This window comes from Pungitius pungitius, chromosome 2, assembly GCF_949316345.1.
Source record: "Pungitius pungitius chromosome 2, fPunPun2.1, whole genome shotgun sequence".
In the NCBI taxonomy this organism is placed as follows: Eukaryota; Metazoa; Chordata; class Actinopteri; order Perciformes; family Gasterosteidae; genus Pungitius; species Pungitius pungitius.
The window spans coordinates 30,300,742-30,317,474 of NC_084901.1; the positions used below are offsets into that span (position 1 = coordinate 30,300,742).

Below are 16,733 nucleotides of genomic sequence, written 5' to 3' on the forward strand. Positions count from 1 at the left end.
TAAAACAAATAGATTTTCTGTTTTAGGGTTGGAGATGCGAGTTGAATAGGATCACACAGCAACTCCTTACTGATTAAAGGGGGGGAGCTGAATAAATATTGCAAGAGTCTGTGTGTTGTTAACAGGTGTTAATGTGCTACAGAAAGTGATGCTGGAGAGGAACCAAAGCCTCGCCACAAGAACAAAGGGGGCGACGCGGCGCACAGAGAGCAAGTCAATCAATCTCTGCCAGAACTCGTCTGGCTTTGACAGCGCGATTCTGAACCCAGAAGTAAAAAGATAGCACGCCCGCAAAGTTCAATACTTTCATTGTTCATCTGTCAGCGGGAGAGACAATCGCAGCAGAGCGGGAGGGAAAATACCAGCACAATATTTATCTTGCGTCCCCTTCCCTCCTGACTCTTTTTTAATGTATTCCTGCCATTGTAAGCGGTGCTGGGAGATGGATGGCTGGAGGAGTCCGGCAGGTTACAAGCGTCTGCTACCAGCACAGGGCGGTCACTCACAAACATTTGCCCCGTCTCCAATCTTAAGCAACGGCAATAATTCAGGCACCAACACACAGCGCCCGGGTTTTTCTTCTTTCTTTTTTTTTTGTCATTTCGATTGTCGGCAGTCGGTGTTTTTTCTTTCTGCATTGTTCTTGAAACTGCTTCCCTGGGAAAGTCAAACAGCTGACGAGACGTCACCTCGTGAACCCTCTCCTTGGTTTCACACACTCACAAACAGCCACGTCGGCGATCCACCACACACACACACACACACACACACACACACAAACACTACCCTCTCTTTTTCTCCTTCACACACAAAATTCTAAGGATCTCTCATCAACTGCTTGTCAAGCTCAACGGCACACAGCGCTGTCTAAACAGGCCGCGAGCCTCGGGTCCGACTGGAGCCCTTCCCGAGGCCCGTGACATTTGATCATAACGCGCCGGACACGTGAGCCTCGCGTCGCCTTCTGGCCTTCCCCCTTCGTTCACATGTTGCGGTTAAAAAAACTCACAGTAAATCTCCGGGCCTGCTGTCGAGCGCGCACGCATTCCTGTTTCATTTAGCCCGCAGCCGCGAGAGCTCAGAAAATAGAACGTCTGTGTGTGTGTGTGTGTGTCTGTGCGTTTGCGTGGCGCGCTAAAACCTCCACGGCCGTGTCACCGCGGTTGTACCTGCTCGCGGTGCACGTCCGTACCTGGGCCTCACACAGGCCTGTTGGGACCGGTCATGCGGTGCTTTAAAAGGGGAGCGTGTATGACCTGAGGAATTATCCTCCGTTTGAACAGGGAAGTATGCATGCATGAGCGCACATTCTTGCATGTGCCTGTGCATTACACACATGCACGTACGCACGCAGGCACACAGGCACACACACACACACACACACAGGCAAATTCTTTAAAAGCCAACAGTAGCGAAACAAGAGAAGATAGGCCTCTCTGTGTGCGGCTGACAGAGTGAATTACACGGTGCGCTAAAGCACTAGCTCCCCGTCTCACACAACAGGATGCCTTTCAGATGGATTTGGCCGAATCCTGTACAAACAGTGAGTCAATAATGGGGTAATGGCCAATCGTTGGGGGGAGAACAATTTGCGAGTGATTTGCGGCAAAAGTGTGTATTTAGGGCACTTTGTACCACAATCTGTCACCCAGCCATAACAAGGGCCCGCTGCCAGTGGGCTCCATCTGCAGGGCGTGACAGCATGCAGATCCCCGAAGATCCCCCCAGCCATTAATATGGAACTCCATACACCTTATTGCGGTGAGGTAGAGGGGAAAAAAAAGAAGAAATTCCACTAATGAAAAGCAGCTAACTCTGTCTCCAGCGTTTAAAAAAAAGCCATGAAATCAAAGATAAATTTCATTACGAGCAAACAAACAAGACATTTTAATCCTTCGGCACTTCCTCCAGTATTTATGCCTGTTGGCTGCTCTGTCGTTACCATAAAGCGTGTTTCATATTTCTCAGCTGGGCGAGGACCCGCCACACTACAGATGATTGAGTGCACTGGATTTAGTGTCTCTTCCTGCCCCTCTTTCGCTCTCCTCCAGCTGTGTCCACGTACTTCAGGACGCACACACACACACACGAGTTGACCAAAGAGAGTAAAACAGAAGAACAACAGAGGGTGGAAGGGAGGGGGGGCAGGGCGGTGGCACTGTGTAAGCACTGAGGACATGGTGCCAACCAGAGAGGCCCACCGTACCTCGGCCCCATCTCTCCAGCTGAGGGCTTTGATTCGCCTGAATGTCTCCAATATTGAGACACACAATAAACACAACACTTGGCGGCCATTTGCAATTCTAATCAGACCCTCTCGACAGGCCTGGACAGCCCAGCTACGGTCCACTGGGATATCACTCGTCAGACTGCAAAATAATGACACAATCATCGCCATGGCTACGCTCCGAGCGCGCCCCATGAGCGGCAGCACGGAGGGGATATTAATACACAATAGTGCACGGAGGAATATATGAATTGGCTAGGAGCTTAGCTGGATGCCAGGTTAATGAGTGTGCCACGAATGCAACTCCCCTCCCCCCCGTCCAGCAGCATTGGGGGGTGGGGGGGGGGGGGGGGGGGGGGGCGGCCCCCCCCAAATCACTAGCTGCGAGTAGGCGAGCCAGCAGGCCCACACCTGCTTCTGCGGGACGTGCTGAAACAAGATTTCAATAAACAATCTTCCTCCAACAGGAAATTCTGACTATGTAAACTCTGGGGTTGATCGTTTCGTGATAAAGTTGCAAGTTTCTACCATCAGATTGTGACACACTATCAAGTGATATTTGATCGGAATCTGCCAGAATGTTGGCAAGTGTTCGTTTAGGTCGGACCACGTGAGCCGGTTTGTTTTGCCGATGTTAAGAATTTCAAATTGGTGTAATTTAAGTTGTTTGGGATCGGTCCAAAGCTTTACCTTCAACAAACTGTCCCAAAAAATGATCCAAAAATGATACATCTGTGAACAATCAGAGCCCATCTGCTGGCTGTTCCTGCGCTGTTTTCATTGACTTGACAACATGATGGTAATAGATGCTCGCAGATAAATGAGAGCAAAGTGACATGCAATCATCCACGTTTTAGCGGCCTTGACACATCTGCTTTAACAGTCACCGGGAGGACGAGGAACACTAAATTTATCTCAGCAAATAACAGCCGCATCTCGTGAAACGGGATATTTGACTTGCAAATCGCTCCGATGATTCATAACGGCTGCTGTGCTCGTCTGCCTTCGTTTTCAAGAATTGCAAGGACACGTGCTTCCAGGAGCTAGGGTGTGAGAGAGTGTGTGTGTGTGTGTGTGTGTGTGTGTGTGTGTGTGTGTGTGTGTGTGTGTGTTGTGTGTGTGTCGGCACTCCCACAGCCATGTGAATGACAGCCTGTCAGTGAAAGAGATGTCATTATCTTGCTGATGCCTGTGTGAGCTGTGACCGGGGGGGGGGGAACCGGGTCACATCACTAGCGGGGAGCCGACACGCCGGACAGGAAACATTACTTTCTGATTTCCCACTAGAGGGGAAACACTCTCGTCCCCATCTGCAGCGCCACTGTTGGACCTCTTGTCGAGGTTATGGCAATACGTCCGAAAGGAGCACATCCGCCAATGTGGCCTGAGAGGGAACTCTCCAAAAGTCCTTCCCTTTTTAAAACAACGCTGTGGGGATTATTTCTTCTTTGTTCAAACGGCCTCGGAGAGAAGAACAAACCATTCCCCTCCCTGTCCTTAGCCTTTGACTCTTTCTGTGTAACAACAAAGCGGGGGGGGGGGGGTTTGTAGTTCGGTGTCCTGCAGTCGATCTGTTAGGGAGCTGATAAGAGAAGCTGATGGATGGGTTTAATCAGCCGAGCACAGGGATCAAGACCACGGGACACATCAATCAAAAGCTGTGTGGTTTATAAAAGGAACGGCTTTTATCTGTGTCAAAGGGGTCTTTTTCTGCCTCTCGGTACGATCTGAGGCGCACGCGACGAAGAAAAAAAAAGTTGCAGTCGAAACGAAGAAGGCCCACGACACACAGAGACTGTTAAACTCTGAACAGCAAGCACCACCTCGACACAAACTGAAATAAAACCTCCTAAAAACACAAAAACCTTACTGAAAATAAACCAAAAACGAAGCACAGCGGAGAGACAGCCGACAGCGAACCATTGATCTCCGTGTTAAGAGAGCGCCCGGGGGGGGCGCTTTTACCACCAGGACGTGGCGCTTTTAACACGCAGCTGCCTTCTGTGTCTTAAAAGCATCTTCTTATCACAACGTTTGACTGACAAGAGCATTCTCTGCTCCCAATCTCTCGGGCTCGTGATTGAAACGACAGCAACACATGTCCCAATTCGATCCGGGACAAATGAGCTGCTCTTTCTTTCCTTCCTCCCTCGGATGGGAGATCTTATCCAGGCGGGCGTGCTTAAGTTGTCAGTGGCTTTCTAAGATCCATATTGAACAGCATATTGACTGATGCAATCGCCGTGACACACGTCATTAGGCTCATTAACAGCAAATGTAAAGGGGGGGGGGGGGGGGGGGGGCGGCCAAACTGGTGTAGCGGGAGTCTGTGTCTCCTCTGATAACACGCGTCTTTAACAGCGCAGGCAAGATGCCGCCGCTTGGTATTAAAATGAAGTGTGTGTGTGTGTGTGTGTGTGTGATATGCGTGCTAATAAATAGCGTGTTTAACATGATGCTATTCTCATTCACACGGTTTGCTCTGTGATAACCGGGCGGATTGTGGCCTCGTAAAGGCACTCCATGTGTTGTTTTAGGAAGCCATTACAAACCGGGCCGTCTCCATTACAAGGGCTATCTGATCATTATTACCGCCATCTGTAAGCCACACTCGAACCTTTAGCCCGCCCGCCACAGCTGCAGACACATGCGCACGCCACCATCCGCTTCGAAGTATAAAAAAGAATAAATATAAAAACGTATAAATATGAATCCGCCGCATTTGAATTAACAGTCAACTCCATTGGTTAACCAGAGGGGCAAATTATTTATCAACATGTATCATCCTGCAATATTTTGTGGTGAAATAGTTCTTATCTGTTGATTGTGGGCTCGTGTTTCTGCTGTGATTATAACACATTTGAATGAATGCTAATTGCATGCAGTTGTGGAATACAAATGTCCCGAATAGTATTTGAATTTTAAAGTCAGCAGTAAAAATGATTAAGGGCAATAATAAGCTACAGTTATTCTAAATGGGTTATTTATGAATCCTTGCGTTTTCTACTTATTATTACTTATTATCGGGAATTTCATGCAAAAGGAGGAGATTTTATTGCGCTTTGTAAATTTGAGAAAATGTACCGTACAATAACTTTAAAACCCAGTTATTCTTCTATCGCATATTGTCATCCAATATAAACGGTAAAATCAAGTTAAAAGCAATCACAAGAGTTACGCTCTGAGATTTTACATCGAACGGGGGGGGGGCCCGTCGCGGCTTTCCGGGTCACAACGCGCTCTGAGTCGAGCCCGCTTCAGCGAGCCGGAGGGCCGCAAAAAAGAAAGTGTCAGCCGAGCACCAAGTCTGCCTGCAACCCCCCCCTCCTCCTCCTCCTCCTCCTCACCACCCCACCTTCCCGCCGACACCACTGCCGTGCAATCGCAATCTTCCAGCCAGAACTGCCCGCACCCTTCAAAGGCTCATCACAGGACGCACATCTAATGCGGAGAGAAGACCGATTAAAGCCTCAGCCAGACGCGGTCGCTTTGAAGCGACTGCTGCGGCCCTTCCAATAGGAGCCAAACCATTTTTCCCCTTCCCTTCGCCACTCCATTGTGCGCGAGGTGCACCGGGCGGCTCCACTCGGTGGCCGCATGTGGGGCGCCTTCGAGGATCACGCCACTCCATTCCATTCCGGAGCGGGAGGCCGCTGAAGGAAATGAGACTCGTGCCCGATGCACAAGGGGCTCCTCTGCAATAAATATATTCATGCATTCATGTATATTTAAAATAAGAATTTGACTCTGCCCGCATAATGCGCACGCAATGTTTCCTGCTTTCACATCTGCGACGTGTGCGAGGTGCAACAATCAGAAGTGTATAAATAAATCAGGAAACGCGGCAAACGGAGCTACTGAAGGCGAGCAACAGCAGGGTTGGCAGAGGTTTGTGTGCAGAAGAAGCCGTCACATGGGAGACGGGACGGGAGGAGACAGGGCCGGTAGAGACGAGATCTGATGGGAGAAGCTAAAAGTAGCAACAATATGTATTTTTTAGTGCGGAAATATTGGAAGACGCAAAGAGCGCCATTACGTTAAAAGCGAGTTAAAAGTCGCAGAGGCCTAAGAGGAAAAACTATCCCGGTGACTCATTATGCCGATTCAACGCTCTCTGCCTAGTTCATAAAGCGAGTTGGGGAGAGGTTTGAGGATATTGTGTTTGCTTAAGCAGACCTTCGCTCACATTTCCAATATCGGAGAGATGAGAGGCTTCCAAGGCCGAGGACATCACGGGGGGAGAATAAACACGCGTCTGATGGGAAACATGTGTGTGGGAGATGAAACGGACTCCCTCATATGAATGGGATGAAATATAGACCTGTGTCCTGCCGCGCGCCAATCACGGCCGTAAGAACTCGGCGCGGAGGGGAAACGGCAGACCCCCCCCGACCGACTCACAGACACACACACACATAGACACACACACACACAAACGCACACACACGAGCTGCCAATATGGCCATTCTAGAGCGGATTCATGTTGAGGCCAGCGTCTGACAGTGACATCTCCATTCACTCTTGAATTCTTTTTCTCAGGCGTCGACTGACACACACACACAAACACACACACACACACACACACACACACACACACACGCATAAACACACACAAACACACAGAGAGCCAGAGGCCATGGGAGGAGGAGCAGTGCTGGGGCATAAAAAAAGCCTTTCTCCCTGCAGTGGGTCTCCATGGGGTTTAGCATGGCATTATGGGAAGATTAGACTTTAGAGTGCCCTACTATCTGATGTCATTGTTGGTTTTTTGCGTTGTCTGCATGACTTGTGGAACTCAGACCTCGATGGCAGGCACATTTCTCTCCAAACCAAAACGCGCCTTTGTGATTGATTGCCGGTTCCTATTGTATCTGTCTGCTGTGGTTCTATTGGAGGAGGAATTAGTGGGACAAAAACTCACGGAAAACGGTTCACATCTGACTCCATCAATCAAGTCGGCAATCAAAATAATTCGATTAAGAAAGTTAAATCCCGCTGGCTTATGAGTCCCTCCAATGGCCCGGAGACAAACTCAATTTACTGACAATCCATACATGATAGCATTAACTCCACTTTAAGGCTCAAATCTTTTTCCATTACTTACATTTTCTGAATATCAAGGGAAATGCAAAAGGAAATCGCCGAGTTCTGCTGTTTACTTAGGGGAGAGGACTACCAGCAATAGATTAAATAAACAATAGCAACTTTAGATACATAATAAAATTGCAGCCAAGCCGTCCAGACAGCTAAACTAATTTGCAAGTTGTTTGGAGGGGTCCATTTGCAAAACACAGAAACTTTAGAAATGCTTGTTTTTTTTTGTTTTTTTCCTCTTTCCAGAGATCTGGTCAATGGCCGCACATCAGAGATGGCGGACTGCGGAGAGACTGAGAGAGGGAGGTTTCTGAATATGTGTGTAATTGTCTTTCCCCCCCCCCCCCCCCCGTTTCCGAGGTGTGAAAGGGAATGCAGGGTTGCGCTGGGGCGTCCCGGGGAGAGGCGATTGAAGCGTCAGTCACAGCTGCCACACAGAGCCCCGGCGCGCAGCAAATCCCAGGACCGGCCCTCATGGGCGGAGGGGCCGGGGCCGGGCCTCGGAGCAGCGGGAGTCCCACAGGCCCTTTCTTCCCACTCCTCTCACCAGCACAAGGGGAACGGGATCATGCTGGGAGTTTGCTTAGAAAAGCCTGGGCCAAGACTTGGCAGAATGGGTTAACGGGGACTTGCACGCACACACACACACACACACACAAACTTTCAAAGCTTTTCGGGGCTGTCCATCTTGCCTATGGGCATGGTGGGAAAAAGAAAAAAAAAAAGATAAAGTAGGTGGAAGAGGGAGGGTAAAATTTGGGACACACGTTTAAAGGGAGAGACACACACACGCGCGTAGTGTAGGAAAGGAACTTTTCAAACAAGATTACAGCAGAAATGAGTTTTTTTTTTTTTTTTTTTTTGCGTGATGCCTGGGGAGCCTAATAGTGGTAAAGTCCTGAGGATTATACACTGGGCCGTTTCCATGCTGGCCCTAATAGTCTCCATGTCCTGCCCCTGTACGCCGTGGATGCATTATGATGCTTTATAATTAATGGGGGAGGGGGGGGGGACATTACAGACCGCCCATCTGCCACACTGACACACTTACGAGGGGCATCCCTTGGGAAATGGGGGCCGCTACCACACTATTCCATTACTTTATCATTCTATTATCCTAGCACTCCATTCAATTACCCTGTCACTCCATTAGTGTACCCATAACAGTGAACAAAGCGCTCCATGATGGTCATTAATGATATGTTCAGAGCTGGTTGGGTACGGTCATGCCTCATCCGGTCTCCACTTGTAAGATACCATCGGTTACAAAAGTAAAGTTCCACCGGAGGAGTCACTCAGTGGCCTGAAGTGGTTCAACAGTAGGGAATATATTGTATTATATTAATATTAACATTTTTTTTGGAAGAGAAAACAATATTTAGTTGTTCCGTGTTCACCTTTTTAAAGCTTTTCCGCCGGTCACCTTCAGCCGGGGACTCACGAGGGAACGAAAGCTGCTAACATTTCTATCAAAGTTACTAAATTAAAGTTTAAAAAAAAAGTTGGTTGATTTAGTTTTTTTTATTTATGATAGTTTTGCTATTTTGTAGCTTAAAATGTAGCAAGAAGATTTACTAGCAAAGTGTGTAAGTGGACCTTGAGTCGAGATTTTTTTTGTGCGGAGTATATTTTTGTATTTTTATGTGTGCGGTCGAAAAGTAATATTACCTACTTAAAGGGTCGTAAGTGGATTATTTTTATGCGCTCATTTTTAACTATGTACATTGATATATTCCCTTTTCGGTAATTTAAAGTTTTGGTTGGAAACCACCTACTAAACTATTGATCGTGAGTTACTAAGATATTTTGTCCTTCACCACTGTCTGCAATTGCGTCATACCTTTATAACCTTTTTCTTTTCTTTCTTTTTTTTTTTTTTTTTAAACGTATTAATAATCCACCACATTGTTTGCTGGGTACCGCCTCGTCCCCTTCCTCAAAATCCTGGCCCACTAAATTCAAACCTTCCCCTACAAAAAGTCTTTCAAGTGCCACAGACTGGGTGTAAAAGCGGTCCCGGGCCGCCCGTGGGTCCCGGAGACGACTCATGACGTCTCGTAGCGCAGCTGCCTGTTAAGGGTCGGCCCGCCCGCTGTTTCGGGGGCCTGGCGTCTGACGAGGTCTGCCTCGGCAGCACAGAGGGGTTCTCTGAGAAAGAGTTAAGTCTGTGAGGTCAGTCCAGAGAGGGAGGTTACGAGTTCCCTTAGTCGAAGCCGCAGGGGTAATGGTTTTAGAGATGGCTGTCATACGGATCCGTTCCACTGTCCCACACCGCCGCTGATCTCCGCCGATTCAAGTCCACTCGCTTTTCAAAATCGCTCAACTTTCTTTCCCCGTCCCCCCCTTTCTTCTTTTCTCCTTCCCCCCCCCCCCCTCACACTGACACATGGAAGTAATCTGGGAGCTCTACCCTGGACTGAAAGGATGTGCGGTTGAGCCCAGGGCTGCGTTTCAGCGCTCTACATTAGCTTCCTTCCCTGTTTAATCCCCTTATTTTTCAACTGCTCTTATGCAAAATAACTAAAATGGCAAACAAAAGGCAGGCTTTTCCCCACTTTTGCCAGACCCCCCCCCCCTTCTCTACTTCCTGTAACTCCGCATCCCTACGCTTTTGATCGATTCAGCCGAAGCAGGAGCGACGAAGAGGGGGATCTCAAGGGGAAGCCGTCCAGCGCCTGTGCCTCCGCTTGGCAGAGCCCGGAGCTGATGGGAACGTCCTGGCCGCTGCCAGCCGGGCCTCCGTCTAATGAAGCCGGCGGGGGGGGGGGCGGGGGGGGGGGGCGGCTAGCGCGGCCTGTAAAGGCAGCCACTGTTCAGCCACTCCACGCTCGTCCAGCACTCGGCCCTCAACACTTTCACAGGGGCACACTGGCACGCTTCTAACACTTCCTTAATGCTCCTCTGTGGCGGGACAAAGAACAATGGCACAGCAACGTGCACTCTCCAGCACTCAATCACCACCGGGAGCTTATACGTGTCCCTTTCATACCACACTTTGTGTATCGTAACTGTAGCAGGAGCAAAGAAATTGGGTAAAATTGAACTGGCCTTTTTTTTTTTTTTACTAAATAATTGGACTTCATATTAATGACGTGTTTGTTTTTGGCCCGCGTCAACTTAATTAAGTTTTATTACCAAAACTGTTATGTTGAGAAGCACAACGTTTCGACAGGTTTGTAAGGGTTTTAGGTGACTCACAGCAGACAACATAAGCCTGTTGTCTGTCACGCCCACATGAGAGTCTAGCAGTTTCAATCTCTGGTGCTCAAGATTAAGACATATTTAAGATAATTATATGGTCTACGGAGACAACTAATAATTATTAAAATTAGCAATTTATCCGTCTGTTGCATTATTGGTTACCTGACTCATCATTTTGTCTACACAATCACGATTAAAAAAAACGTACAATTACTTGGGGGAAAAAAAGATAATCTTTCCAAAGTATATACAACAGGAATGTGAGTTCTCACAAAATGGCCGGCAAAATAAACAATGAGATAAGATACATGTGTGAAATATTTCTCTTGCATGTTGTATTAACAGGATTGTTTCATCAACGCGATGACCTCAATTCCCGGGATCAACCTAAAAAAAAAAAAAACCACCAGACATTCCTGTCTCGCTAATTCAGCCACAAACTGTTTCACAACTGAGTTTCAAGAAATTAGAATTAGAATTTACTGACATTGTGAGTCAGTGTTAAAATGTTTTTTCTCAAAGTCGCCTCACAAGTGGTTGATTATCAAATGTCATTGTTTTCGATCAGCCAACTGATAAATCAAATGATCTTTTTAGCTCTTCTGTCAACTGACTCATTACATTCAGCTGTTGGCCCAGTCGCGAATCAAGTGGCTCTCGAAAAAGAAGAACCAACTCTTAACTCCGGGTCACAAGGGACAGTTATGATCACATCCATGCGCACAAGATGTTGTTTTTCTTTTCTTTTTTCAAATCCAAACCAAAAAAGATTAGTTGCAAATGCTCCCTAAGCCGGGGGAACGAAAGCTGGGTTTTCATGTGCCTGACTGCTCGGATATAAAGAAACAAACGCATCAATAACGCACAAAGAGCAGAATGATCAGTCGCCAGTGATGTGGCGGCCAAAACCACCAGCGGGTAAAGTGGGTCCATCTGGAGCACAAACCATGATTGGGGTGGGGTGGGGTGGGCATTTCTCCCCCCCCCCCCCACACCCCTGAAATAACGCAAAGCCGAGCGCAGGTTCTTTGCGTCGCTAAAAACCAAACGAAGGATCCGCCGCTGAAACAACAGACGTGTGGACACAGAAGTGCGCGCACGTAGAAGCAAACGCAGCTGTCCGCGGAGCGGGACACAGTGTGGGGGGGGGGGGGGGGGCCTTCACAGCACCGCGGGGCCAGTTGCTCTCCAGAAATATTTCCTTATTGGTCAAGCCCTCGCTCTTTCTCAGGCTCAGGCCCTGAGTCCTCTCGGTGTGTAATGAGATCTTTATCAGAGGGAAACACGATCAGAGAGGGGGGGGGGCTCTGAGAAGCAGGGAGAGAAGGTGTGTAGGTAGGGGTTAAAAAGGGGGGGAGGGGGGGGGCGAGCAGCGGGGTTGAAACAGAAAACAGGCCTCGGGGGGGGGGGGGGGGGGGGGGCCCTCTCGGCGGTGGAGGGGAGCGTCCACCATGGGGCCAGATCCGGTTCCTCTTCCCAAGTCCACGAGGCTTCAGCAGACTCTCGCTCGGCAGGTTGCGGCAGTTTGGAGTTTTTGAAGAATTTGTTTCCTTTGTTTTGTTTTTTTAAAACGCTCGTTATGTATTCAAATGTCAGCGCGGGGGGGGGAGGGGAGGGGGGAGCGTTTTCTGAATACCACTTTGAGTCAAAAGGTTCCTCGGTGTTCTAGAACATAAGCTTTGGAGAAAAAAAAAAGTGCTAGGATTGGATCTGGTTCTAAAAACAAAGATACAGGAGTATTTAGTTTTTTTTTTCCTAATTAACTCGTAGGAAAAACATTTTTTTACCCCAATTATCTTAATGGAAAAAGGGTAATTGTGAAAACAAATGTTGAAATTTAATTAGGCCTTCTGTGCACCTCTTCTCCTAATAGCAGTCGCATATAATTATTGTAGTTTTGTAAATCAGACTCCATACCTCATCCCTTCAATGTGTTTTTGCATCTCTCTTGCCCTCTTGAGAAACGCTCTCTTTTGGTGAAGAAAAAAATAAAATAAACATGTTTACTAAATACCACAGCGGCATTCAAATCCGACTTAATCATCATCAAACCCCCTGAACCTTTAAAGTGCGCACGCACACCGCCAAGCCAAGCGGCCGAGTGTTAAGCGGAGCAGCAGCTGAGGTCAGTGGACAGAGAAACAAGGATGAGTAAGTGAAGACCGGAGGCGACCCGAGGCGTTAGCTGCCCTCCGTCAACGCCAACGCCTCTCTCCCCCCGCGTTATGCTGCTTCGTGCTCGTTCGTGGGCTTAGGGGGGGGGGGGGGGGCAAGAAATGTCTGCAAAGCGTTTCCGTGCCTCGGCGAAGCGCAAACGGGTTCAAAACCAGTGCAGATGACTTTTGGCTTCATTCCGCCTCCCCGCCGTCGTTTTGTTTGCCTTTCCTGCGCCGATGCAAACAGGCCGCGGGGGGGGGGGCTCCGGGGTCATGAGGTAAATATTAGCTAAGGAGGGTTGGAGGACATGCAGGACCCACTCACAGCAACCACGTCAGATTATCATTAAATTCAAGTCACTGCAGCAGAATTCCTTATCGCACCGTGTGTGTGTGTGTGTGTGTGGGGGGGGGGGGGGGTGGTATACGCGGCGCTCATCTCAGCCAAACCGATGGGACGTGACCAGTCATAACAAAGTGACATTTTCGGGCGTAATCCCACTCAGCTAAATGAGAACTAATCCGATTTGCTCTGATCAAACGTTAGACGCTTCTTTACCGAGGACGTTGACACATCGAGCCCCCTTCCTCCGCCCGAATACTCCTCCCTTCGCCACCCCTCGCCATTTCACTCCTCCGCCCTCAAACTAATTACCGAAGAGGATTGATAGATCCTGCGGCGAAAACGTTAAACTCTGGGATGTTTCTCCATCTTCTACTTTCCATATTCTGAGATGATACATGTAGCCTGTTGCAGCCCACTGGGAGGAAATCAATTAAGCAAACCCTGGTTATTGATAATGGAGGAGCGGGAGTGACGGGCATCCTCACATGAAGATCCATGATGACAGGGTCGCTCTAGGGGACCCGCACATAAACACATAAAGAAAGAGAACTCACACACACACACACACACACCGTAGTGGTTCAAACCTGCTGGTTTCCTGCACTTTGGCTCATAACTTACGGCCTTTGGGGAGGCCCTGGTATTGTTAGCTTTGGTGTGTACGTGGAACAGTGTGCATGCAGAGGGGCCCGATTCATTTATTAGCTGAGGCAGCAGCGCTCCCCAAAGTGAGAACAGGAAGTAAGATATCGTAAATCTAGATAAGTCGCCAGATAGTGTACTGTATATTTCTATAGGCCTCTCTCTCGCCTCCCGTGCGTTATCGCCGTGCAGTAATATAGGAGGAGGCAGAGAGACGGAGATTAAAACAACAAACACCGAAGACAGATGCTGATTGCCGCACAAGTATTTTTTTTTTTTTTTTATTGCCTCTGCTGACAGATACATTTTAGGAGAAAAACAGGTTTGTCTTTTGTTATTGCAAAGCCTTGCACACGGCACGATAATTGTCTTTTGTTTTCTAAGCGCAGCGCAGCAGGATAATTAGGTTGCGAGGAACACTTTGCAGAACGCATTATTGTTCCACTGTGAACTTTATGAAATATCGGGCTGGCGGCGGTAGTGAAGGGGGGCATGGGGGGGGGGGGGGGTTTAACAAGAAGCTGAGTGGAGAAACACATGGAGAAATGATCTTCTCGGGCCCTAAACCGGCGTGGTAACCTTCTGAGACATTCCCAGCAGGTGACATCATCAGTCAATAAATGTCTCCCTTCTATCTTTTTTTTTTTTTTGTTCATTTCTCTGTCCAGGGCTGACACTGAAGTGTGTGTTTTTTTTTTTATGGATGTGGGTTAGTGATGACGCTCATTGTTCCACTTCCTCTGCAGCCATATATTCAGATAAAAGCTGATGGGCCGTAGAAGTGTCACCATTAGGACCAGGCCCCACACACACACACACACACAAACACACACACACACACACACACATACACGCCATCGAACATGGCAGCAATATTCATACCTACTGACTGCACAGCGAGCTCCTGTGACACCTGACATTTGGGTGATGAATCATAGATTCACTTGAATGACTAAGTTCTAGTTATAAGCTGGTCGAGCTACTCTCCATTTCCCCTCGGTGCAGCGAGCTCGGATGAAGGTCAGCTCCTCGGCTCGGCACCACACAGAAACACGGGAGAGAGGACGCTTTCTCTCTCTCGCTCTGCCCTCCTTTTATATTATTTTCCCCTTATGAACGCTTTCCAACACCTCGCGACTGTGGGAGTCAAGTCTAAGTGGGTGATAATTGTTACCAGAGTGTATTTTATTATCAGCAGTCTGTGCTCCCTTTTTACTTGTTTTGATGGGAATAAAATGAATCTTTAAGAGAAGGAAAGAAAAGAAAAAAGTCTGGCTTAAAGTGGAGAAGAAAAAAAAAATCGGGCAGGATCCGAGCCAGAATTTAACAGAACATTTAAATATATTTTGAGCATTTCCTCCTCTAATACGTGAAACCATCTCGCCCCATTAATATGTGGGCAAACTTAAAAAATCAAACTTAGGGGACTTGAGACTCAGCGTGGCCCTCACGATGAAGCCGCCCAGGGGCCCCTGAGAGGAGCATCGTCCTGGATCCAGGGAACTGGACCAGACCTCGGCACACCGGGCGGGCTTTCCACGACTTGGCAAATTGCACCGAAGCACAAGGAACGACAAGGAAAGAAGTGGACAAACTATCACAGGTCACTGATATAGGCCCGACTTTGCCCCTTGCCCCTGTCTGGTAATAAAAGAGGGCGTGTAAAATAGCCATACGTTATTAGGATTAACCATCAATTACAGCCAGGTCTACTGTAAATAGTAGGAGACCCCCCCGAGAAATAATTTAACACCACACAGTGAACAAGCAAATAGATTATGCTCGCCTTTTCCAAGTGTCACGTTGAAGGGACACAACTGAACATTCAACGCAGGTCGCAGACAATGGTAACTTTTCCAGTAATGCCAGTCCTCCATTACGCGCGCACACACACACACACACACACATACAGCGACTTTGGCTCGCCGGTACAACATGAAATACAAGACTTACTTGGAATTTTGCGAGCCCCAGATTATAGTCTCCAGCGATTTGGTCGAGGTTAACGCCGTGCTGCACATTAAAATAAAGATCCAGAGGCAATACTTCCAACACCCGGGTCCCGCCATTGTGATCGGTGTGCGGACAGGGAGCCAAAGGGTCTCAGAGCGTCGGGCCGGTGCGCGCGAGCCTCTAGCTGTGGTTCGCCCCGTGGGAAGGTGAGCAGCGATCAGTCGGGAGCATGAGAGGTCGTTATCAGATACATGTCCTTCTGTCCAAAACCTTTGTTTCTCTTCCTCCTCCTCCTCCTCCTTCTTATTCTTCTTTTCTTTCTTTTTTAAAGAGAAACCTGCTCCAGACCTCCGGGGTGTCCTAGTGTAAACCGCCCGTGGGACGTGTCGGGTCGGAGGGGCGAGCAGAGCCCCTTAGTGTCCTGGTTGACCCGTGGCCGAGACGAACGGCAACACGGCCCGTCGCGTCCTTCTTTCCTTCCTTCCTTCCTTCCTTCCTTCCTTACGAGTGGGACCGGTCAGCGGTGCGGTCTCGTGCGCGATGCCACGGATCCCACCAAGGGGGATAGTTGTGTTTTCCTATGTGGAGATTTAATTCGGCGATGCTTCGCCGCGTCTCTCTCTCAGAGGTGCGCAGATGGCGCGTGTACCTGTCGCTGTATAAAGCCTACAGATGGCCACATTCACCCATCAGTCACAACTCCGCAGCACGCTGGGAATCCCGAGGTCCACTTCATTCCAGTGTTTTCTTCCCCTCCTCCTCCTCCTCGACCTTTGCTATTCTTCCTCGCGAACGAACTGTGTTGCTATTGTAAATATTCCTCTCGGGGGGGGGGGGGTCTCGGTGCCGCTGCGCTCCCGCGGGGTCGCCTCTCTAGTCGGCTTGGGACATGCTGCGTGACCGCCGCGTTAATAAACTGCGCGTCGCGTTTCGTTCTTGTTCGGCGGCCAACAAAAAAAACAACAACAAAAAAAGAAGGGAAAAAAGTGGCGGGTTGAGGTCAGATAAGTCTATCGTTCTGCTCGGTGGCTCTGAATCGGCTCGGCAACACCTCCGCGCCGGTGTATTTTTCTCTTTTGAACCGCTCCAGCCGCTCTGTGCGCTCCGCTGAGTG

At 48.7% G+C, this 16,733-nt stretch overlaps 1 protein-coding gene across 1 annotated transcript in view; it reads right to left on the minus strand.

The window, feature by feature from the left end:
• The window catches only part of efnb1 (ephrin-B1), a 54,116-nt gene extending 38,097 nt beyond the window's left edge, over positions 1-16,019 (minus strand). Inside the window, exon 1 of the mRNA XM_037460046.2 lies at positions 15,620-16,019. Coding sequence (XP_037315943.1) covers positions 15,620-15,735 — 116 coding nt within the window. The 5' untranslated portion in view covers positions 15,736-16,019. The remainder of the gene's footprint in view (positions 1-15,619) is intronic.
• Positions 16,020-16,733: the final 714 nt, after the last annotated feature.